Source organism: Esox lucius, chromosome 19, assembly GCF_011004845.1.
Source record: "Esox lucius isolate fEsoLuc1 chromosome 19, fEsoLuc1.pri, whole genome shotgun sequence".
Classification (NCBI taxonomy): Eukaryota; Metazoa; Chordata; class Actinopteri; order Esociformes; family Esocidae; genus Esox; species Esox lucius.
Window position 1 is genome coordinate 33,629,891 of NC_047587.1, and position 27,158 is coordinate 33,657,048.

Genomic DNA, 27,158 nt, shown 5'->3' on the forward strand with positions numbered 1-27,158 from the left:
TACTGCTATAGTTCATATTCATGCATTTTAAAATGTGTACTGTATCTGCAAATACACAGATTGTCCAAAAAAACGGTAATAGGTTTTATCTTTTAGAGCCATTGATACTTAGCTTACCTTTTGATCAGTACTGATGCTTGTGTGTGTTATGCAGACTCTCTCTCCAGTTTTAGTACTTAAAATAAAATGTTTGGTTAAAATAGGTAAGCAACTGTTTTATTAAAGGTTAAAAGGCATCAAAACCTGGAAGTTATCATGCGATAACTCCATTCCAAATGATGTGCCCTGGTCCTCAGGTCTGCCTCAGGGCTACAAACAGCCCTTACTCGAGAGTTATGACACGACAACACCTGGGTTGTCATGACTTATTTCCAAATCCGTTTCTAACCCTACCTACATGTACATAATGCTTAGACCACCCGTACACCATGCATACCAACCGGGTAATGGTACTAACTGCGTTTTTACCATTGGAATTGCAATTGAAATGACTATATATACCTTGTGTTAACATCTTCCATCTTAATATTCTTGTCACTTTTTTAGAAAGTGAAATGAGCCCGCAAGTAAACATCTCACTGTTAGTTGATACCCTTTAGTTAATGAAGCATATTACATTGCATGTATGAAGCACGTTTTTGATTTGATTCTTTTCAACTGCCATTACAAAAGCATTGCAGAATTCTCTTTTTTGGTCTGTTTTAGATTTCCTCTATCTCTATGCTATTGTTCCAAAATGGGAATATACTGCCAAAATGGTAATATGGCACAAATTAGTAGAGTGCTAAACATGTCTTTGTGCACCCTATGATTATCTTTTTGAATATTACTCATACAACTTGACAGCTTGACTTGCAGCAACAGTTCTGAGCATTATGTAATTGTTGGGATTTTTGTCAATGTGTCTACAAAAACATTATTTTCATGGCTTGGTGACTTTGTGCAGTCAGTGAAATGTTAAAACTGAGCAAATATTTTCAAACTGTGGTTAATTGCATTTTCCCTCTAGTTGCATTACATTATGCTCACAGGAAAGCTCATGACATACTTTTCCCAGTACTGCATACAGTTTGGCTCAGGGGAAGCATAGACTAATGTTGTTTGTTTTCCTTTGAGACCATGGATTTTTTAGGTGCTCTATATATTTTCATAGTTTGCTTTGAGACTTTATAAATTATTTATATGCAGTAATTTGCCTAGATGACATCTTGGTTTTGTGTGCCCAATTCAGGTCAAGGCAAACATGCAACTATTTTAAATTACTGATAAATTGGTTATTGTGTTCAATGATATTCCATTATTTTGAATTTATATTTAACTTCAGATACACATCCAACAATGCTAAACATTCCCAAAACATTCCTTTATTATAAATAAAGTATTTGTATAAAAATGTGCATGCTTAAACCATGGCATTTACAGATTTCACAACTCAAGGCTACAATTCAGTTAGCCGATACAGAGATCAACTCATCTCGTAAAGCAGGTCAGACGACATGAGACAAAAATTTGAAATCTTCACAACCACAAAATACATACAACTAGAATAACAACTAACATGGTTGATCCCACCAAATTCTTTTAAAATTCTGTTTTAAATGAGGTTTTGATTTTGGCCTTGCTTCACCATCCTGTCTCTTGGATGATTTGTTTAGTGACCATTCATTCTATGTTGTCTGCTTCTAGCAGGCCATTTAACTCTGTCTGTGAACATGAAAGAGCAGGCATATTTATTTTGGCTGCCACCTTCTTGGTTGTCATTTTGACTCAGAGCAATATCAATGTCTCATGCTTGTTGGAGGGCCCTGTCATGTGTGTATCTGACACTTCCAAGTCTGCATGTGGAATTCCTCCGTAATCCTCTATTCTGGGCTTCACTCTTCAGATAGCATGATTGGTGTAGCTGACATATGTTGTTTTGGATGATGGCACTGTAAAGGCAAAGAATAGATGAAAAGTATGTTAGTTTCCTTGAGGGCAGTGATTCCTTTTGTACTCAATGATTTGTTTTCAATCATTCCTTAAATGCATACCTTAATAGAATATTGAGGATATCCTGGCTTACAATCAACATACCAATATGAAATAAAATTAGATGTATGTATTGACCATTTTATGCAATTGGTCATGACAACTGACTAGTGGTATTTACCTTTACAAGTTTGTAGCCATTTTTTTTCTTGTTTTGCTGTTTTCCAAATAGAATTTTGGAATATTTTTAATTGCATAAAAATACAGTAAACGCAGCAATTGAGCATCTACCTCCTGCTACATGAGCCACTTTATCATAATGTTACTTAGATGTCGAACAAGTCTAGTTATCACTCAATATCATGTTGTGCTATTGTCATGTCTGGGACTGCTGTCTATGAAAGCATACCCCCTGTGTTTTTAATGATGAATGATGAGTTCCTTTGTCAGTAGTTCTGCTTGTGCACATTGCACTGCATTGATACACAGTGAGCCTTCAAGTCATATTGGCGGTGATAACACTTAGTAGGCAATAAAGTACATTTTACAATGGATTGGGGCTTCTAATTTTGTATTCCTGTTTTGACAGAAAGTTTATTGATTTAGGTTTTTTCACTAAGTTCTATCTATTGCAGGTGTTCCCAACCTTTTCATTACCCAAATGTTTTATAAAAGCTATTAGGCAAGCAAGGCAGTGCTGTCTGATGAATATGCTCATAGATAAATGGGTCAATGATACAGTATGGCATTTACCTGCGACTGTGTTAATGATACAGCCTTTTGTGTCATATAGCTTTTTACGTATTACTCATAATGAAGTTTATATTTTCTGTTCTAAAGCAGAGTTATAGTGAAAAAAGTAACATAATTTAAAAGCAGAAAATTACATCCTAATGAGATATAGTGGGGAGAACAAGTATTTGATACACTGTTGATTTTTATCATAGGCACTCTTCAACTGTGAGTGATGGAATCTAAGACAAAAATCCAGAAAATCCCATTGTATGATTTTTAAGTAATTCATTTGCATTTTATTGCATGACATAAGTATTTGATACATCAGAAAAGCAGAACTTAATATTTGGTACAGATTTCTTTTTTGCAATTACAGAGATCATCTGTTTCCTGTAGTTCTTGACCAGGTTTGCACACACTGCAGCAGGGATTTTGGCCCACTCCTCCATACAGACCTTCTCCAGATCCTTCAGGTTTCGGGGCTGTCGCTGGGCAATACGGACTTTCAGCTCCCTCCAAAGATTTTCTATTGGGTTCAGGTCTGGAGACTGGCTAGACCACTCCAGGACCTTGAGATGCTTCTTACGGAGCCACTCCTTAGTTGCCCTGGCTGTGTGTTTCGGGTCGTTGTCATGCTGGAAGACCCAGCCACGACCCATCTTCAATGCTCTTACTGAGGGAAGGAGGTTGTTGGCCAAGATCTCACGATACATGGCCCCATCCATCCTCTTCTCAATACGGTGCAGTCGTCCTGTCCCTTTTGCAGAAATACATCCCCAAAGAATGATGTTTCCACCTCCATGAGTCACGGTTGGGATGGTGTTCTTGGGGTTGTACTCATCCTTCTTCTTCCTCCAATCACAGCGAGTGGAGTTTAGACCAAAAAGCTCTATTTTTGTCTCATCAGACCACATGACCTTCTCCCATTCCTCCTCTGGATCATCCAGATGGTCATTGGCAAACTTCAGAAGGGCCTGGACATGCTCTGGCTTGAGCAGGGGGAGCTTGTGTGCGCTGCAGGATTTTAATCCATGATGGCGTAGTGTGTTACTAATGGTTTTCTTTTAGACTGTGGTCCCAGCTCTCTTCAGGTCATTGACCTGCCATGTAGTTCTGGGCTGATCCCTCACCTTCCTCATGATCATTGATGCCCCACGAGGTGAGATCTTGCCTGCCCCAGACCGAGGGAGATTGACTGTCCATCTTGAACTTCTTCCATTTTCTAATAATTTCACCAACAGTTGTTGCCTTCTCACCAAGCTGCTTGCCTATTGTCCTGTAGCCCATCCCAGCCTTGTGCAGATCTACAATTTTATCCCTGATGTCCTTACACAGCTCTCTGGTCTTGGCCATTGTGGAGAGGTTAGTCTGTTTGATTGAGTGTGTGGACAGGTGTCTTTTATACAGGTAACGAGTTCAAACAGGTGCAGTTACAGGTAATGAGTGGAGAACAGGAGGGCTTCTTAAAGAAAAACTAACAGGTCTGTGAGAGACGGAATTCTTACTGGTTGGTAGGTGATCAAATACTTATGTCATGCAATAAAATGCAAATTAATTATTTAAAAATCATACAATGTGATTTTCTGGATTTTTGTTTTAGATTCCGTCTCTCACAGCTGAAGTGTACCAATGATAAAAATTACAGACCTCTACATATTTTGTAAGTAGGAAACCCTGCAAAATCGGCAGTGTATCAAATACTTGTTCTCCCCACTGTATGAATGAAAATTATATATATATTTCCTTGTTTTTCCTCACTGTGCAGTCAGCACAATTTTGTCAAATGAGCAATTTAATACTTGTCTTTATGGAACTTCTACTCAGAAAAAGAACCAGCTTTTATAGTCTAAAATATAGTCTAAAATTGAGCATTAAAACTTACGCTTTATCAGTTCTCAGGTGTCTTTCAAATTCTTAAAAAGGAGCATACAACATTTAAAACAAGCTGATTTCAAGAACAGTATTTCAGATACTGTAACTATAGGTGACAACCTGCTGTTTATTTTACAGTAAGTATGAATTCTAAAGCCCAACATAGGCTACACTACACAAAAATGACAACAATGAAATGATGGGCGAACAAACTGGGGGCGGTGGTATAATATGAAATAAGTGAGGGGATAATGTTTTTCTACTTACTGCTGGCATCCGTGCCCTCGCAGAGTTCTGTCTTCACCTCCCCGTTGGGTCGCTCAGAGGCCAGCTGGGACAACTTGCTGGTCATCGTGGCAACGGTGACAATAGCCTTGAAGCTGCGCTTTCGCTTGGGGACGTTCTGCTCGGGGTGGAAGATGATGATGTAGACCTTGGGCATGTAGAGCATCCCCAGAGAGACGGAGGCGCTGAGGCTGAGGGAAACGGTCAGCGTGGCTGTCTGGATGTACATCTGATGACACACAGAAAGAGATAGAGAAGGGGGAAGGAAGAGAGTACATTCACCTGAGTGGCTGCAAAGAAAACAACGGGGAGGGGAACATTTGTGAACTCTGACCCAGCAGCCGGTATCGATCAAATCATATTGCACAACACCACATAGTCATGCACAGTGTGTAACCATGGAATGTTCCGGAAGTATACTATTCCGGTTGTTATAAGGGACCCATTCTACCACGGACGACCCAGGTGACGTACCCTGACAACACGTGCACACCTCCCCTCCTCTCCCACCTGTGGAGCTTAACCAGGCTTTACCAGCGGTATGATTCCTTGCTTTCTTTCCAATGTTTCTGTACCAAAATGCCTGTCAAGAACCATTGATGCGAACACTCCTGCATGCACAGCAAACACTCCTGCTCAGAGACCATCTCCAGTAGTCATAGCAACAGCGTTTAGAATCTTGAATACAACTAATGGCACTCTCATTGAGCAGTAAACTGACAGTGAGAATTCTCAAAGGGTGTCTACTCAGCCATATCTGTGTAGTTAGTGTGGTAGAGAATGAAGAGGAACTGGCAACAGATGGCACATCTCCCTTGAGTCTAAACATCTCCTCAGAGGAAACCATTACATCAAACATCAAGGTATCATTATGAAAATGTATGGTAGACGTTCAAGCATAAAACCATTTAGAGAGCATTTATACAAACATTTAGGAATGATTGATAATGTGACAACAAAGCTTAGACTATTTCACAGACCTACTTTAAGATGTAGATTTCAAGGTCAGCCATGCTGGTTCACAAACAAAGTAATTGGTTAAAGGGATAGTTTGTCCAAAATTCACATTTTTCTGAAAGTCCACTTGATAAACATTATTCCTGAATACACTTTTTCAAACAATCAAAATTATTCAGCTCTGTCCCAGTCTGTAGTGACTGTTATTGGTGTAGTCCAAATTCATGAATGGAAATGGTTCAAACTTTATCAGAAAGATACATTGCAAGCAGAAAACTACTCTAAAACACTTCCGACCACATTCAGGTATCAGTCACAGTAGCATTGATTTTTCCATCTGTACACAGACAAAACAGCCAGCGGAATTGGCTGACTTCAAACTGGCACTAGCGAACATTTTCCACCATACACATCTTCTGTTCTTCGGTGAACATGAACTTTAACCTCAATAAGCTATGTTAAGATTGGTTGCTTCGTATAGCTTTTTAAAATTGCTGCTAGGTTGCACTTAGGTATATTATTGCAATATTTTTGCTTTATATATTTCTTAATTCTTACTACGTAGATGTTGTATGACATCAAGAATTTACAAGTCACAAGAATTTCATAGTGCAGGATGACGCTGTGTTATTCGGTGCATTTGATAAATAAACTTTGACCTTCTGGATTTCCTTTGTTTGTAAGTATCGATGTCAACTTCTGCCTGCTCATGGATCTTGAGTTAATAAAATTCTACCCGCTCTGCAATTGGGACAATAACTCTACCGAGTCGTATTGTGGGAAAACCAATAGAGAAACTTCGCTAACGAGACATACAATTGTTGCAAGAAACATTTTAATACAGAGGATCGTAACCCCCGTTCACTTAGAAGAGGATTAAAGGCGATTGCAATACATATATATGTATTTTCCTTTCTCTCTCAAGAAAATAAAATGTGATTGTCCGAGGTGGATATCAAAGACGAAATAGGTAACTTGCTTTTTAGCTTGCGATTACTAACTTTTGTTTATAGTGTATACACTTACACTTCCCAAACAAACACATGGATTGATACAATTGTGAACAAAACTGACCGGTACACGTTTTATTGAAATGAGAATTATATTGCGAAAATTTAAATGTATTATGAGGAATACAACATTTTAATCTTCTTTGAGGTAAAAAAAAACACCCCTTGTCTTAGTTTGCAGTTTTTTAGAGTAGTTTTCCGCTTGCAATGCAGCTTTGCGATAGGGATACATACAGTTTCCATTCGTGAATTAGTATGATGCTAACAACGCTAATTACAGACTGAGACAGAGCTGAATAATGGATTGTGGATGTGCCTGAATGACCTACTTGGGGTAAGGGGACTGTCACCGAAATATGATTTTTGGACAAACTATCCCTTTAATGACTTACAGAGGGGATGCTATTATCTTGGCTGCAGAAAGTTTTCCAATGAGCCTCCAGTTGTGGCGGATGGCAAGCCCGAGTTCGAGACAGTTAAGCAGCTGCTTTAGATCTATAATAAGAGTAATGGTGTGTGCTTCAAAAGGCAAGAGCTAAGGAACACTTGCTTTTAGGTCAGCCAAGAATCTGGGGCATGAAGCTCAGTGACATTTACCGCCAGAGCTTGCAAATGTGGCCATGGCAGAGCAAAGAGATTGAGTAATAAACACATGCTCATAAGCACAATGTTTATAGTGGTTGTGGGGTTAAAGGAGGACAGAGTTTCTCATTATTATATATTATTATATACACTATATGACCAAAAGTATGTGGATACCCGACCATCACAACAACATGAGCTTGTTGTACAAGCTCATATTGCAGTTATAAAAGCTGTGTCTCTGTGCAAATTTGTGCCCATTCAGCCAAAAAAGCATTTGTGAGGTCAGGCACTGATGTTGGACAAGAAGACCAGGCCAAATGTGTTCAGTGGGGTTGAGGTCAGGGCTCTGTGTACGCCACTCAGGTTCCTCCGCATCAACCATGTCAAACCATGTCTTTATGGATCCCATGTCTAGAACAGAAACATTGTCTAAAATGTGTTGTATCCTGTAGCATTAAGAAGATCCTTCACTAAAACAAAGGGGCCTAGCCCAGACCCTGAAACACAGCCCCAGACCATTATCCCTCCTCCACCAAACTTTACAGTCGGCACTATGCATTCCAGTACATAGTGTTCTCCTGGCATCAGCCACACCCAGACTAGCCCATCAGACTGCCAGTTAGTGAAGCATGATTCATCACTCCAGAGAACACTTTTCCACTGCCAGAGTACAGTGACGCTGAGCTTTAAACCACACCAGCCGACACTTGGCACTGCGCATTTTGATGTGAGGCTTGCGTAAAGCTGCTCGGCCATGGAAACCTTTTTCGTGAAGCTCAACTTCACTGAGTAAAGTATACATACTAATATTGAGTTGTGCGATTGTCCCAGCTATCCATCTTACGATGAATGTACTAACTCAAAGTCACTCTAGAAAATAGCATATTATTAAAATTAATCTGAACAAATTGAGAATTACATGCTTTTGGCACCACACTGTACTTGAGTTTTCGGCTCTATGATGAAGAACAAATGTACACTCACCTAAAGGACTATTAGGAACACCATACTAATACTGTGTTTGACCCCCTTTCGCCTTCAGAACTGCCTTAATTCTACGTGGCATTGATTCAACAAGGTGCTGAAAGCATTCTTAAGAAATGTTGGCCCATATTGATAGGATAGCATCTTGCATTTAATGGAGATTTGTTGGATGCACATCCAGGGCACGAAGCTCCCGTTCCACCACATCCCAAAGATGCTCTATTGGGTTGAGATCTGGTGACTTTGGGGGCCATTTCAGTACAGTGAACTCATTGTCATGTTCAAGAAACCAATTTGAAATGATTCAAGCTTTGTGACATGGTGCATTATCCTGCTGGAAGTAGCCATCAGAGGATGGGTACATGGTGGTCATAAAGGGATGGACATGGTCAGAAACAATGCTCAGGTAGGCCGTGGCATTTAAACAATGTCCAATTTGGCACTAAGGGGCCTAAAGTGTGCCATGATAACGTCCCCCACACCATTACACCACCACCACCAGCCTGCACAGTGGTAACAAGGCATGATGGATCCATGTTCTCATTCTGTTTACGCCAAATTCTGACTCTACCATCCGAATGTCTCAACAGAAATCGAGACTCATCAGACCAGGCAACATTCTTCCAGTCTTCAACTGTCCAATTTTGGTGAGCTCGTGCAAATTGTAGCCTCTTTTTCCTATTTGTAGTGGAGATGAGTGGTACCCGGTGGGGTCTTCTGCTGTTGTAGCCCATCCGCCTCAAGGTTGTGCGTGTTGTGGCTTCACAAATGCTTTGCTGCATACCTCGGTTGTAATGAGTGGTTATTTGAGTCAAAGTTGCTCTTCTATCAGCTTGAATCAGTCGGCCCATTCTCCTCTGACCTCTAGCATCAACAAGGCATTTTCGCCCACAGGACTGCCGCATACTGGATGTTTTCCCTTTTCACACCATTCTTTGTAAACCCTAGAAATGGTTGTGCGTGAAAATCCCAGTAACTGAGCAGATTGTGAAATACTCAGGCCGGCCCGTCTGGCACCAACAACCATGCCACGCTCAAAATTGCTTAAATCACCTTTCTTTCCCATTCTGACATTCAGTTTGGAGTTCAGGAGATTGTCTTGACCAGGACCACACCCCTAAATGCATTGAAGCAACTGCCATGTGATTGGTTGATTAGATAATTGCATTAATGAGAAATTGAACAGGTGTTCCTAATAATCCTTTAGGTGAGTGTATGTTTTATAACTTCAGTATACATACAGTATCATACTGTATTTATGCATTTTGGAATTGACGAGACTCCATCTGTATATCAATCCATGCCAATGCTGAATTTACCACATCTTTTTTTGAAAGCTAGATTGAGTCGTTATTCTGCTGAAGAGGTCTGTGATACGATATGTGTAAGCTATCATAAATATACCAGCTCCAACTTGCCCCATTCTTCTATCAATTTATTTTTATACATTCTTCCACAAGTCTCTAAAGTGACGATTACCTTCGGTCCACTGCATATCGTTCTCATATACCTTGAACTTCTGGGAAGAAAGTCAATACAAACCATATTATTATTGCCACCATCCATAGCCATCATTTAAGCTCCAGTTATATTTCTACTGAAAAGAGGGTTGTCTTGGGTCAAATAACACATTATTTGTTTCACAGAAAAGAATTGAGTAGTGTTGAAACTTCCAAAAATGTGTTCTTTCTTTTACAAGTTTAAGTATATAAACTTGTAGTAACATTACAAACATTATAGCTAATAATTATAGTTTATGATTAAGTAATATTTTAGCATTGCTTCAAAGAGCAGTATCATGCCTAACACACTCCCTGTCCTCCCTGACTAGATCCCCAAACATATATATTTTTTTGATGACCTCGGTCTGGCACTTGGCATTGTGGGTAAAGCCCTGTGGTAAACTAGTGTCCTGGCAATTGGGAGTAGAAGTACATCAAGCTGCCTCACACTAAAAAATCAGAATATAAACTCCTGCTTTAGACCTCCTTTTCTCTCAGACAATACTGACTTTTTAATGTCTATCTTTTCCCCAGGCTTTTCTCTTTTGCGATATTCAATTTGTATTTATAAACTTGTCTTATCGCAGGGACTCCCAATGCTGTTGGGAGACTTGGAAATTGTCAACTGTCCTTAGACGCATGCTGTTTTTTCTTCATTTCACAAGTGACTTAACCCAACCGATCAGAAAAGAACCATCCCACAACCATCAACCTTAACTTGCACAAACCCAATCTACCAGAGGGTATCGCTAGAGCATGATGGGACAAGCTATCCATCCATCACTCTGGTCTGTGCTGAGCCAATTCAGATGGTCAATCAGGGACAGCAAGCCACAACCAGCTAATGGAGCAACCTGGGAGGCCCACCCCTATAAATATTATGCCATTAGTAATCATCTTGCCATCTGTCCTTGAAACAAGGCAACGAGACCTGGAGAGGAATTACATGATGAGGAACTGTACAGCAATACCAACTAGTCAGGTACCAACAGCCCTCACAGTTCAGCATATATAGATCTGACCAAGCTACTGCATGAAACAAGGAAGCCATAGACGAGTAGGCTAATTGATTTATAGGAAGTGGATAACCTAATTTGCCCACAGCGGCAATGAACCTAAATGACCTTTTAGAATGTCATCTCCACACACTGGTGACATTTATAACAACTTACTTCTGATGGAAAATCGACTCAATGTTTCGGAAATTAGGATGAGGAAATGAAGGAACTGAGAAAAAAAAACACGCCTTCCGAAAGACTATGCTTATTAAATGTTAAATGGAAATTATCTATAAACACTGCATACATTATTTGTATAGGACTAATGCTGAGACTTTGCATGTCCTTTACAAAACATGTGGAAATGGAAATTGTGGTGACATAAACTCAAAAGATCAATGTTTTGGGGGAATTTTAATCTGAGGAATAACAAGCATTAACGTGCAACCATAAAAATGGGTTGGAAAATGACATATCAGTTGACAATCTCAGCCAGGGAAAGTGCACACGCCCCACACATGGGTATTAGCCTACTGTACCTTAGTGTGATGAAACTGGAAGTGGCAAGCATCTGTTTCTAAAGTGACAGACATGGGCATTTATACAGCTATTAAATAGCTTGATATGATTACTGGGGAATACTGAGTAATAGTCATGTCCAGTTTGTTCCCACTTTTTTCTTAATCGACAACTAAATATTTTGATATGTTGTTTACTGTTCTCTAAGAATGTGATGGTTGTAGAGGTGACTTGTTAAGGTCCAGTATTTTCTGCAGATTAATAACATATATTAACATTCTCTCTGAAGACAAAATCCTCAACCATCAATCTATTGGTTAGTGGTGAGTTTCATGCATCATGCTCAGAGCTACACTGCGGATGTGCAAAAACCGAATAAATTAGCAACATTACAAGAGTGATATCATCTAAAAGGAGACCGAATAAAATGAACAATTATAATGGACAGAATCCCAGTCATTCATTGATGCCTATAGGTTTATGCGCTGTACCATGTTATTACTGTAGCATACTGTATATCAACATTGGATAGAAGTGGGATTGTTGTATCGATGCCTGAGGAAAAAGGGACACACAAATCAATACCGTACCTTAAGCAACAGTTATGTTTCTTGTTTCAGAGAATAGCAGATACAACATTTTGCAGAATAATAAAGATCAAGGTGTTTCCAAGATTTAAATAGAGAACTCTTGTGTTGGAAGCCACAGTAAAAACAAGAATGCTGAAGAATGAATCTGAGGAATCTTGCTTCATACGTACCATACACATTTCACATAACTTTCTTTAAGGTTCCATTGGTCTACAGTTGCTTAATGCGTTGGAGGCTTTTTTGGTACATTAAAAACGAAATATGGTACATAACAGTCAAAGCACAGTTCATGATGTCAGAGAACTTAAACACTGTATTTAATTGAAAACTCTACTGAACATTGCAGGATAAGGAGTTGAACCTATTACCCCCACTGATTGGGCAACTCTTGCAAATGTTTTGTTGTCTATATGAGGGAAATTCTGTAAATAATGCATACTTTTTATTCTTAACGGATAAGAGAAAGGTGGAATTGATTGGCTGCAATGCCAGACAATTTGTTTGGCAAAGAAAAACACTGCCTTTGAACAGAAGAAGCCCATACTTACTATTAAGCCTGGTGGCAGGCGCATTATGGCTTGGGTCTGCTTTGCTGCCTCAGGGCCTGGTCAGTTTGTCAACACTGAGTTTACTTTGAATTCTGCATTGTATCACAGAATACTTGAGGAGAGTTTGAGGCCATCTGTGAAAAATCTGAATCTGAAATGAAAATGCAACAGGACAATGATCCAAAACACTTGGCAAAAAAATATACATACAAATGAAGGGTAATGAAATGACTGTGTCAAGGCCCATATATACATGGTGTGGGAGGACTTGAAGCCAGCTGTACATGCAAGAAAGCCCTCAAACATAACACAGTTGAAGCAGTTCTGTGAGGAAATGGGACAAGCAACTTCCAAAGATTTCCCAGTCAAATAAAAAATCTAATAGACAATTACAAGATATGGCTGCATTAAGTTTTTTCTACCGAATGGGCAACACCAGCTTTTGAATCTGAAATAAATGTTTTGCCATAAATGAAAATTGCTTAAATTGACTTAAATTTTGTGTTATATTACTACAGTTTTATCATTTAGTAGCATTCATATAAAAATACGTAGGCATAATTGTAGCAATGTACATATTATGGCGTACATAGCAAAATTGTAAATAATCAGCGTTAAAACCACAGAGATGGCAAAATGTATTGTATTGCAGAAAATCCACTTTAAAAAAAGATGTATCACTACTTTCCATGGCAAACTTAATAAAATTCCATGAAATTTACGTTTCACTTTCCATTGTAAAGGGGACTATTACATTTTCTTTGCCTGTAGGTGGTGCCCCAAACCAAATCTAAGGGCCACCAAAAGACCTGCATTGCATCATAACCATCATTCTTTCTAAAAAGAACTAGTCTACTTTCTTTTGTTGACTGAGAAGAAAGGTCAATGTAGAACACAAAAGTGAATGACTCCTTTCTGAGCACAACAAAATTATTATGGTTTGGTTCTCTGAATTGTCAGGTAAACTATTCTGTCCTCACCTTGGGTATAATCATTCCTCCATAATCTTTTATGGAAAAATAACCACTGTTCCATTTCACTTCACTTGCTTCCATATTTATGCATATGCTCGTGGGAAACATTTCAATATTGCCTATCCCTATAGGCCAATTCCCATGTGTATAAAGTATTAATTGTTGGGGACCACACATTGTTTCACATCCCCCCGCCTCTTCCATACCAATGTGATAGAAGAAACTCTAACTCACAAGAACACTGTACTAATGAGATCTGGTCCAAAAATAGAGGGAAGGAAACAAAGCCTTTCTTTGGCAAACCAGATGCAGAACAGTTACTTAATTTGATATCGGATAGGTTCCGTTAGAAAACTTCAATGAAATAAATCTCTCTTTGAAATCATTCATACAGGCTATTTATTGTAGTCTTTGAAAGTATTTGAAATTGTCCAATGTGCTGCAGTATTTGGATCAATTGAAAGCATTGTATTGCCATGGGATTTGCTAGTGTGTGTGTGTGTGGTATGACACTGACAAAATTGTGCATGTAATCCCATGGAAAGACAGAATATGCAATGTGGAGATTGGGAGCTAAGTTTCTCATTTTATTTTAAGATACCATGCTTTTAAAGTGTAACTGTTATGGCCTTTACACTTACCTGCTAATAATATAGTGAAAAGCACTAATCGCTCAGCACTGGTGAATAGTAAACAGACAGGGACAGAATAGTAAACACACAGGGACAAAAAGATTAGGCTACGAGCTTATAGGTAACACAACACTGACCAAGGTCCATGTCTACTACCTCTATCACCAAACAGCCTCTGAGGTTCCCAACATATTAGCCAAAGGAGGGATGAATTTACTGAAAAATACACACACAGTACACAAAACATTTTCGTGTTCCCATTAATCATTGAACTTATGATGATTACAGCTCGATTACAGCTCTGACATGCCAAACCTCACCCCTGAGCTAGCACGTCACAATAAAGATTAAGGATTACATTATGTTACTCGTCAGTTGAAGGTTCAACTGAAATTTGACTCCTGGTTTTAAACCAAATTGGATCGGTATAGGGGGCTGCCACATTAGATGCCCACGGAGCAATTAGGGTAAACTTTGTTACTCAACGAGAGAACAACAGATTTTTCAGCTTGCTTGTTTAGTGATTAGTCTAGCAACCTTTTGCTTACTGGTCAGATCTTTTAATTGCAAGGCACATCTGCCACCACATCTATACAATGCAAATTCTCCAGTGTTAAATTAACCCAGTGTTAAATGTGGAAGAAAATATTGCAACCAGTTTTAAAATATTAAATCATATTTTAATATATTTCCGGAGTGCCTTTCTGGTGTCTGTCAGGTGAATTTTAGAGTTATCAAACTTTTATATATGGCTTTGCATTGTATATATGAAATACATGCCTATTTCCTAAGTCATTAAACCTTAGTTTTATCCTAAAAGTCACACATATCACTTTGAACCACTCAATAAAAAGTTATACTTATTACAATTTAACAACTCTACATAACCCCATAGCCACTGTATATTTTCATCTCCAAAGTGATGGAATACAGTGTACAAAAATATAACAATCATGTGTCACTGTCCAAATACTGGAGTTCACTATAGATTTATTAAACCAATATAAAATGTAACTTTAACTTTTGCACCCACTTCTGAAATAATTGTTCCAGTTTGGATGGTATAAACCCTTACTGGAAACATAAGTAAGAAAAGTCATAGTGTACTTGCAAATTAATGTAATACTGATGGAATCCAGCCAGAGTAGCAGTATACACCATTTGGATTTATTTTTATATATCACCTTTAACCTGCATGCAGAATGACTCCTAGGGTTGGAAAGACCATGAAACGAACCAAAGCATCTTACCTGGACGCATAAGATTAATTCTTGAATACATTTACGAATAATTGTAAAACTCCACCCCCAATGGGAAATATGATAATCATCAGCATGGTTTAAAGTGGTGTTGGTAAGTTTCTGGGTGCAGTCAAAGAATTAATGTATAAAAAATGTGCTTAAATCTCAGCTAGTGAGGTCTTACGCACCAAATACGTATGAATGCTTAATATGTCTGTCACTAACCAAATCAGTCATTAGTGAAAACTCTACAATTCACCTGAAGGACAAGGTTCTTTGGTACATTTTCAAATATAGTTTTACATTTAAACCACACATAGTCAAGTAATTGAATACTTGTTCCAGTGTATATACCAGGCCCGGCGCTAGAACAAACGTGTTGGATGGGCACTTGATTTCCATGGGTGGGCACATTTATCCTACTCACCAATGTAGAATAGTAACTTTAGCATGTGGACGCAAAGCAAAAAATTACAGCATGCTTGGCTTACTAAAGCTATATAAAAGCAAAATACACAGTTGTCAATCAAATTCAAAAGCTTTTAGTAACTGCAATAGTTACACATTCTTTGTAGCTTAGTGATCACATCACTTAAAGAAGATCTTCGATCGCATTTGCAGACGAAAGCATGAGGGCTACATTCCCAACAGTAATTATTAAGAAACTTCTAACCCAAACTATTTTTGGGGGACAAAACATTCTGGTTGGAGGTGTGCACTGCCCACGCCGCCGGGTCTTGTATATATGGACCCAATTTTAACACAGTGTTTATTTAACCATGGAAAACTTGCTGTGAGAATGAGTAAGCCATTTTCTGTCCAAGCATGTGCTAAGAAACCATGCCACATCTTGTTTCATCCCCTTCTAGGGTCACTACATCAAGGACCCACAGGTAAAAAGGTTGTATATAAGTATGTTCATTTTACTGTGTTGATCTGATTGCATCTTATTCCCTTGCGTGTGATCCAATGTATACAGTATGCATGTTTGCATTAGGTGGAGGTGACAGCCTATGCATACAAAATAAGCATATTTGATTATATTACCAAGCTACACATAGGGCAGTTGATGTAAGTGCATGAAATACAATCACACAACCAATTGAGACTCACCCTTTCCGCTGACTGTGCCGTCCCAAAGAAGATCGGTATAAAAGCTAACCAAATGATGCATGTAGTATACATAGTAAATCCAATAGGCTTGGCCTCATTGAAGGTCTCCGGCACTCCCCTGGTCTTGATGGCGTAAACAGTGCATGTGACCATCAGGAGGATACTGTATCCAAGTGAGCAGATGAGTGAGAGGTCCGAGATGTCACACTTGAGAACCCCGCGGGCATTCTCTGGGTCCTGCGTGCGCTGCTCGCCATAGTCCACCACCGTGTGTGGTGGGTCGGCGGCGAACCACACCAAAACTCCCAGTAACTGGACAGAGATCAGGCTGAAGGTAATGACCAGCTGGGAGGCTGGGGAGATGAACCGCGGCGCAGTCACGGCCTTCTTGCCCTGCTCGAAGATGCGGTGGATGCGGTTGGTTTTGGTAAGCAGAGCCGCATAGCTGAAGCACATCCCCAGGCCCAGGAAGATGCGCCTGAAGGAGCAAACGGAAACGTCAGGGGCTGCGATCATGGGGAAGGTGATAGCGTAGCAAAGGAATATGCCCGTTAGCAGAACATAGCTCATCTCCCGGCCCGAAGCTCGGACAATGGGCGTGTCATGGTAGCGCACAAAGGTGACAATGACAAAGGTGGTAGCCAGAATGCCCAGCACAGAGATGAAGACTGGCACCAATGCCCAGGGTGAGTGCCACTCCAGCTTGATGATCGGGATAGGTTGGCACCCGGTGCGGTTCTGGTCGGGGCGCTGCTCATACGGGCACAGCTCACATACAAACTCACTGGCCTGGAAATGGTAGCCCTCACAGCGTTCGCAGTGCCAGCAACATGGTACGCCCTTCACCACCTTCTTTCTCTCGCCCATCTTGCAGGGCAGGCTGCACACTGAGGCAGGCACAGAGGAATCTCCATTGGTCCACTGCATGGCATCTATCTGGAGGGAGCAAGACGTGTAACATTAATCTAAAAAATCACCAAAAGAAGATGACTAATTAACACTTCATTACTGAGCATCATGATCATCACATTTGAAATCTTTCATTTTTTAACTTATTTGTAGATTTACCCTATGATATTGATATAACAGATATTGTGGAAAAAGAGTTCTCATGGAGGTAAATTGAATTCATCAACAAGTAATACAACATACCATACAATAACGAGACAACCTATTTATCGAACTTGGAAGAAAAGATGATTAACGCTTATTGTCCTTACATTTAAGTAAAGCTGGTCGGTCCAGTGGCCAATGACCTTGTAGCCTGCTGTGGACCGGTTGTTGATCTGGTACTGAAAGATGTCATAGCGCCCTGGAGCATCACCATTCTCATTAAATGTGACTGGAGTACCAGCACTTCCTGTAAAACAGGAAACTTTATTAATTTAATTGAAGAATGTAAATCAATATAGAGAAAATATCACTGACACAAGGACTTGGATTAGTGTACAAGGCTTTGAATCCCCTGCTTTTACCTGATTGGAGGGGAAACGCACTGCCACTGTGTGAAGCAAATATCTCTCAAGGTTGTTTGTCAGTATGCTTGTCAGATACTGCTAAAGAAATGGTTTAGCAGTCATTATTTACTACAATCTCCACTGCCAAGCTCCAAACTCCTTTCAGGTAGCTATCTTGTCTCCCAGAAGACCTGCCTACAGTAACGTTGCTCACGTATCACCTCAGGTCCTTAAAACCTGCAAAATCCAACACAGTCAGGATAGCTATGTATTATTAAATTTACTGCAGAGAAGTCAGGCGGATTGGGCCTGAAGTATCAGATAAAGAGATGCGACTTGTCTCCCAAACACCACCCACAGCTCTGTGCAGACGCTTCACTTCCTGTGCCTGTCAGAGATAAATTAATCCACTCACACGCTTTGCCACTGCACCTATCACCCTCTTTCCTTGCGGTAGCTTGGCAGAGAGTTGGAAATTAAACAGGAAGAATAGCTCTGATTGTTTGGCCATGCACGGCCTAGCTACCTTCCTCTTCCTTTAGCACAAGTGAGTCTAAATTAGACACAGGAGGAAATCCACCAGTCTGAAGGTAATTGTACATCTTCATTTGTATTTTAAGAACTAATACATCAGGGATTGGCATCATGAACCATTGCAATAAGCCATTGTCATATGTTACTGAAATACCCACATTACACGTATATATGTTTGCCTTGTTATCACAGCATTGTGGAGGTTGGAAAAGTCAATTTGTGGCATGTGTTTCCCATTAACCATCACTCACATGATGATGCTGTCTATGTAATTTATTATTTGTACCAGTGCAGACTTTCTCTTTCTTGTTTCACATTAGTTACTTAATTAGACTAACTGCATTGTTCAGGAGCCGATACACAAGCATTCCGCTACATCCACAGCAACAACTGAGATAATGTCTATGCAACCAATACATTGTTCAAATTTGAAAGGAGACATTTGTAAGATTTCTACCGTACAAAAGCAGAAAATAACCTTTTGCACAAAAGAAAATAAAACGTTACCAGTCCCAAGAAAATGGTGATAAAGCTTGGGAGAGGATTTCACTAAATATTTGAATCTCTTTTGAGTGATAAAGGAATTGTCCAGAATAGTGATGCAGAGTTCTGTATATTTATCCTCGCCAGGTAAGCTATTAATCCATCTACATAGTACCAAATTAGCTTTTTGGCAACACTAGCCTAGCACACATATACAAAAGGCATTTGTTCACTTGTTTATAGTTATAAACAGCAGGAATGATAGGCTGTAGTTTCTGCTACATCAACTTTTGTGGATTTATATTTAAAGAAAATTAACAATCCTGTCACATAAACCCCAAACCCCTGTCTGATTTGTGAAGTCTGTTTTACATCCATTCCTGGAAGTCTTTGGCTTTTAAAACCTATGTTTTTGGTCTCCCTCCCAGTGTATTCACCAATCTAATTAAACATTTTAAAAAGCTCAGTGTCATTATCCTCACAAGGTGAGGTCACAGAACCAGGAGCCAGATGCTTACAGGGTGTGTAAATGTGAAGCATCTGGTTGTTATTTCCACTCCCTAAGGAAAGAGGCTGGGCACTGGGAGCCTGTGGAGCAAGATTGAACTGGGCCAACATTCTGCAGATTTTTCTCATCAATGGAACATCTGGCCTCAATACATATATACAGTTTACTGTTCCCTGAAGTTGAGTTTGTTAGGAACAGAGTGGACTGGGTTCTGTGGATTTTACCTGTGGCCAAAGTTTCTAACGTATTTTGTTTAGAAGGTGCATTTTAGAAGGAGCTTAAATGATTATATGTTCCCTACCCCAAAAAATGCATGCATGACAGAACACGGAATAGGATCTCCTACTTGCATTGCTCGCCCCCTTAAGCTTCTCATAAGTATGATTTCTATCATTTTAAGAAAATTAAACCTTATAGCCCTAATGTGCCTGCAGCATAAAGAAGTTGGCCGAGTTACAGCAAGAACAGTTTACATTCAAAATAAGTTGTGTGGGATGGTACATTTGGCCAACATCATGAATTTACGACTAACTTGATTATAACAGAATAATGACTGGGTATGGGGGATGGCTCTGGACCATCCTTCAAGACAGATACTTGATTGGCTGTGGGGATGTCTCTGGACTTTCCTACAAGCCAATCAGATCTGTATGACTGGGTATGGGGGACAATTCTGGACCATCCTACAAGCCAATCAGATCTCTATGTAAATATTTTGAACAAAGGGCCCACACAATCAGAGTGAGCATTGCAAAGGAGACTCATTATAAAAAGCACACAGTGATCTATTGTAATGAAGAAAAAAAAAAACTATTAATTAAAAAGACTGCATGGGGACTTAAAACAATTACTCAATGTCCTGGTAATATTTTTTTCCTAACCAATCTGCAATCAGCCTCCTGATTGTAACTTGAATAAATGTGCCTCAATTTCTATACAGTGGCACTTTACATAGATGATTATGTGGTTGGACGAGACATAATTACGGGTTGACCCACTCTCAACCCTCCAATCACCCACACAGTTTCCAATGAAGATTCTTTCAACAGGATTTTTTATTAAAGACCAGACACCCTCTGTAATGTATGATTAGTGAATGGGCACAAGTTATGATTACATTAAAGATCTACTTTCTTCAACATGAATATGAGTCTTCCTATACAGTGTGGAGAACAAGTATTTGATACACCACCTGTCTACACACTCAATCAAACAGACTCCAACCTCTCCACAATGGCCAAGACCAGAGAGCTGTGTAAGGACATCAGGGATAAAATTGTAGATCTGCACAAGGCTGGGATGAGCTACAGGACAATAGGCAAGCAGCTTGGTGAGAAGGCAACAACTGTTGGAGCAATTATTAGAAAATGGAAGAAGTTCAAGATAACGCTCAATCTCCCTCGGTCTGGGGCTCCATGCAAAATCTCACCTCGTAGGGCATCAATGATCATGAGGAAGGAGAGGGATCATCCCAGAACTACACGGCAGGACCTGGTCAATGACCTGAAGAGAGCTGGGACCACAGTCTCAAAGAAAACTATTAGTAACACACTATGCCGTCATAGATAAAAATCCTGCAGCACACGCTAGGTCCCCCTGCTCAAGCCAGCGCATGTTGAGGCCCATCTGAAGTTTGCCAATGACCATTTGGATGATCCAGAGGAGGAATGAGAGAAGGTCATGTGGTCTGATGAGACAAAAATAGAGCTTTTTGGTCTAAACTCCACTCGCCGTGTTTGGCCAACAACCTCCTTCCCTCAGTAAGAGCATTGAAGATGGGTCGTGGCTGGGTCTTCCAGCATGACAATGACCCGAAAAACACAGCCAGGGCAACTAAGGAGTGGCTCCGTAAGAAACATCTCCTGGAGTGGCCTAGCCAGTCTCCAGACCTGAACCCAATAGAAAATCTTTGGAGGGAGCTGAAAGTCAGCATTGCCCAGCGACCGCCCCGAAACCTGAAAGATCTGGAGAAGGTCTGTATGGAGGAGTGGCTCAAAATCTGGTCAAGAACTACAGGAAACGTATGATCTCTAATTGCAAACAAAGGTTTCTGTACCAAATATTTATGTCATGCAATAAAATGCAAATTAATTACTTAAAAATCACATGTGATTTTCTGGATTTTTGTTTTAGATTCCATTACTCACAGCTGAAGAGGACTTATTACAGACTTCTACATGCTTTGTAAGTGGGAAAACCTGCAAAATCGGCAATGTATCAAATACTTGTTCTCCCCACTGTACATACAGGACCCAAAGTGTCACATCAGGGTCCACATTTCAAAATCGTTTGAAAATATATATAAATATTATTTTCTTGCCTATTCACAGGAAGGAAAGTCTGGATTGACATAATGAGACAATTACTCCACCTAGAAAAAACAAAACATGTATACACACCAATCATAATGTCACATCAAACATGAACAATGCATCATTATTTTCATGTTTTTTTTATTTTTATAGTTGATGTTGATGTTCCTGTTTCCTCTATACATAATGTTATGAAGACGTTTAAGGCCTAGTCCAAAGTAATTAATTTTTGGTGATTTCAATATTCATATGGAAAAGTCCAATGACCTTCTTCAAAAAGCCTTTGGAGCCGTAACTGACTCAATGGGTTTTGTCCAAGATGTCTCAGGTCCAACACACTGCCAAACTCATACCTTAGACCAGTCACGAGAAATAGATATTGTGGATCTAATAATTATTCCCCATAATCCTGGAATATCGGATCGCAGTCTCATTACATTTACCGTTAAACTTGCTTCCTGGTACACAAACAGTACTAGAGCACACAAGCAAGCCTCCAGAAAACTGGAGCGAAAGTGGCGCTCCACCAAGTTGGAAGTATTCTGACTGGCCTGGATAGACACTACACTACAATATCGAAAGCACTCACATACGCTTGATCAGCTTATTTCTCCAACCTGATTGGGTGAACCATCATCATCATCATCATCATCTTCTTCCGCTTATCCGGGGCCGGGTCGCGGGGGCAGCAGTCTAAGCAGGGATGCCCAGACTTCCCTCTCCCCAGACACTTCCTCCAGCTCTTCCGGGGGGACACCGAGGCGTTCCCAGGCCAGCCGGGAGACATAGTCCCTCCAGCGTGTCCTAGGTCTTCCCCGGGGTCTCCTCCCGGTGGGACGGGACCGGAACACCTTCCCAGGAAGGCGTTCCGGAGGCATCCGAAACAGATGCCCAAGCCACCTCAGCTGACCCCTCTCGATGTGGAGGAGCAGCGGCTCTACTCTGAGCTCCTCCCGGATGACCGAGCTTCTCACCCTATCTCTAAGGGATCGCCCGGCCACCCTGCGGAGAAAGCTCATTTCGGCCGCCTGTATCCGGGATCTTGTCCTTTCGGTCATGACCCAAAGCTCATGACCATAGGTGAGAGTAGGAACATAGATTGACCGGTAAACCAAAAAAATCAAAACATTTTCTTTGATACAGTTGCAAAGTTAACAAAAAATGAATACAGGAACTTTTTTGATGAATAGATCATCACAATTATCACCTAAAGGATTATTAGGAACACCTGTTCAATTTCTCATTAATGCAATTATCTAATCAACCAATCACATGGCAGTTGCTTCAATGCATTTAAGTATGTGGTCCTTGTCAAGACAATCTCCTGAACTCCAAACTGAATGTCAGAATGGGAAAGAAAGGTGATTTAAGCAATTTTGAGCGTGGCATGGTTGTTGGTGCCAGACGAGCCGGTCTGAGTATTTCACAATCTGCTCAGTTATTGGGATTTTCACGCACAACCATTTCTAGGATTTACAAAGAATGGTGTGAAAAGGGAAAAACATCCAGTATGCCTTGTTGATGCTAGAGGTCAGAGGAGAATGGGCCGACTGATTCAAGCTGATAGAAGAGCAACTTTGACTGAAATAACCACTCGTTACAACCGAGGTATGCAGCAAAGCATTTGTGAAGCCACAACAGGCACATCCTTGAGGCAGATGGGCTACAACAGCAGAAGACCACACCGGGTACCACTCATCACCACTTCAAATAGGAAAAAGAGGCTACAATTTGCACGAGCTCACCAAAATTGGACAGTTGAAGACTGGAAGAATGTTGCCTTGTCTGATGAGTCTCGATTTCTGTTGAGACATTCAGATGGTAGAGTCAGAATTTGGCGTAAACAGAATGAGAACATGGATCCATCATGCCTTCTTACCACTCTGCAGGCTGCTGGTGGTGGTGTAATGGTGTGGGGGATGTTTTCGTGGCACACTTTAGGCCCCTTAGTGCCAATTGGGCATTGTTTAAATGCCACGGCCTACCTGAGCATTGTTTCTGACCATGTTCATCCCTTTATGACCACCATGTACCCATCCTCTGATGGCTACTTCCAGCAGGATAATGCACCATGTCACAAAGCTCGAATCATTTCAAATTGGTTTCTTGAACATGACAATGAGTTCACTGTACTGAAATGGCCCCCACAGTCACCAGATCACAACCCAATAGAGCATGTTCGGGATGTGGTGGAACGGGAGCTCTGTGCCCTGGATGTGCTTCCCACAAATCTCCATCAATTGCAAGATGCTATCCTATCAATATGGGCCAACATTTCTAAAGAATGCTTTCAGCACCTTGTTGAATCAGTGCCACGTAGAATTAAAGCAGTTCTGAAGGCAAAAGGGGGTCAAACACTGTATTAGTATGGTGCTACTAATAATCCTTTAGGTGAGTGTAAAACATATAACTGGCTCCTCCTTAAATAGGTATAGTCCTCAAAATATCAGTTGTCCTGAGAATACCCAGAACTTCTCTGACCTGGTGTCAATGGGGACACTTGAATTTTTTGAAACTATATCGCTCGACACTATTAATGAGTTCCAAACCCACACATTCTCAACTAGACCCGATACCAACAAAACTACTTAAGGAGCTACTTCCTGTGCTAGGTCAACCAATGATGAAAGTAAAATAATTGTGGAAATAAAGCCTCTTCTGAAGAAATCTAATCTGAATCCAGATATATTAAACAATTATAGGCCAATATCGAACCTACCGTTCCTCTCAGAAATCTTAGAAAAGTGTGTTTCTCAACCACTGAATGCCTTCCTGACACTGCCAATTGCATTACCTTCAGTAGTTAATCGCGACTAATCACACTTTTAGATTATATTCAAATTTTCCACTTAAAACCCACTTTTCTGGGATTTTCTGGATTTTTGTTTTAGATCCCGTCGCTCACAGTTGAAGTGTACCTATGATAAAAATTACAGACCTCTACATGCTTTGTAAGTAGGAAAACCTGCAAAATCGGCAGTGTATCAAATACTTGTTCTCCCCACTGTATATTTGTTGTGAACTTTGGACAGTGCTGGACTTGAAAGTACATAAATGCAAGTTGTCACAGCCCTTAAATGTTGGCCCCTAACTTATCACAATAACTGCCAGCATATATACATAGACCATAAATAGAAGGTCTCTGATCCCATAGTTCTAACATCTCCTACCATTGTTCTATTGATTAAGGCACCAAGTACACCATCTGCTACGTTAGGCTACAGTGTATAACACTTATCAGACCCTCTTATCTGGAGATCTGAAAGGTGTGCAGGCATTTGACAACACTATATCACACCTTTGCTCTTCAAAGTATTGCCCTTTGATGTTTAGGCTGATATGTTGTTTGAACCGATTTTAAGTGGTGGCCTTTAAACAGTAGCTTTTCCCGATGGACTGATAGCCACAATTAAATACTAGTGTCTATATTCCCAAATTCAACCAAATGTATAAGGTAGTCTAGTTGAATACACAGTGGCATAAGCTAGTAAAGGTGGCTAGAGAATGTTTATCTACAAACAATAAACAGGAGACATTCATACAGAGTATGGACATTATTAATTCCACAATTAGAATGTTTGGTGGAAACGTGACCAGCAACGACATTAATGCTTAGATTAGATTACAAATAATATTCAATTGCTAGAAGCAATGTTTAAGCAGGTGGATTCACGCAACAAGCAAGCATGATCGGAACCAGTTGGAGAAGAAGGTCAGAGTTAGGGGAGGCAAAGCTGGCCTAGGATTCTAGGTTTTATAGGCTGACTTGTAGCCTACTATCGCATTGTTAGGCAGGATTCTTAAACTAGTGTAGAAGAAATACTATTCACAACATGAATGCTTACACTCCAATGCTATATAGAAAAAATACCTGTCAAATAATAACAAAGTTACTGGTAAACAATAAGTGCAGACGGGTACTACAAGCCTGCCCAGGGATGCCAGATTTCATTGACAATCATAGACAAAATCCCTGCATTGTTCAGTTTATTTATTTCTGGAAGTGTTACATTAAATTCTCTTTAGGAAGCTTTTGTAAGAGTGTTGGTGGTTCCAAACATTTTCCATTTACAAATGATGAAGGCCACTGTGATTGTGGGGACCTTCAATGGTGCATTTTTTGGTACCCTTTCCGAAATCTGTTCCTCAACATAATCTTGTCTTGGGGCTCAACGGACAATTTCCAAATGGCACTGTAGTTAAGGCCTTACCAGATATGTCAGACTTTTTCATCAATCTTTCATCAAATTAAGTTTACACCATACAATATAAAGAGCAAATAAACCAGTGGCATAATCATTTCCATAGCATTTCTATTTAACTCATATTTGTATAATCTCTAACCAGAATCAAGGGTTCTGTGTGTGCAGCAACTTGCTCCTTATCAGTTTCCACTATCCCGATGTATTTTCAAAGGCTACATTTGATAGTCTACTTAAAATACTTGGCTACCTATGGCCAAATTATAAAAGCAGGTGAATTTCCATTATCGTCCTCCTCCTCAATCACCCCCGATAACAAGGTAGGGTAAAACATAGCCCACAGAAACGTGCATTTTACAATCAGACATGACAATGACGTCCAAACAATTGCATTTGAGATTAATTTCAGCTCCTCAAAACTTCATAGACTATGTTATCCTTCATACTTTAACACAGGTGCATTTGAGATCGTTTTCAGTGGGAGCAATGCGATCCATTCCGCAGTGTGTAATTGCATTAATTAGCACAAAGTTCAATAATTTCCTTAAAATTACAAATGTGAAATATGATTCTCTTACAATACTCAGCTGTTCCGGCAGACTTTTTCATGGCCAATTTTAATCTGTATGTTAATTTATGACAAGAATTATGCATTGCATAACATTATCAGTACAACAACAACAACAGCAACGATTAAAATTAATCTAAAATTATTTCCCCCAGTTTTCACTTCAGAAATCAGAAGTCTTCCATTTTATGATCTATTATCTAACAGGATGCACAGTCCTGTTTCAATGAAACATTTGGAGAGGTTTTATTACACCAATTGGTAGAAAACAGTGTACATTATGTGCTGAGGGTGTGTCCCATGTCATCAAAACCCCTCACTTTAAATTCCATTGCTAACCAACGAACAGTACGAAAGTGATTCAACTTATAGATTACACATTAACAACATATTACACATTCAGCATAAAATGGAAGATTTTAAGAAAACAGTTATTTGCAAAATTCCTATACTGCATCTTTAATTATAAAATGTAAAATACACAGTAAAAGTGATAGCGTACCTTTTATAATAAGTGTACCATCGTACAACCGATGTTGGTTAATATCACTGAACAAAGTGACACAGTCCTATGAATA

At 39.9% G+C, this 27,158-nt stretch overlaps 1 protein-coding gene across 6 annotated transcripts in view; it reads right to left on the reverse strand.

The window, feature by feature from the left end:
- Positions 1–1,344: 1,344 nt before the first annotated feature.
- The window catches only part of grm8b (glutamate receptor, metabotropic 8b), a 227,285-nt gene continuing 201,471 nt past the window's right edge, over positions 1,345–27,158 (reverse strand). For 2 of the 6 annotated variants that reach the window (XM_013131660.3, XM_020044957.2), the window contains 4 exons: positions 17,737–17,876; positions 16,517–17,452; positions 4,846–5,092; positions 1,345–1,931 (listed from right to left, as the gene is read on the reverse strand). In XM_013131660.3, coding sequence (XP_012987114.1) covers positions 1,882–1,931; positions 4,846–5,092; positions 16,517–17,452; positions 17,737–17,876 — 1,373 coding nt within the window. In that variant the 3' untranslated portion in view covers positions 1,345–1,881. The other 4 variants (XM_034288511.1, XM_029114809.2, XM_020044956.3 and 1 more) reach the window with 4 other exon arrangements.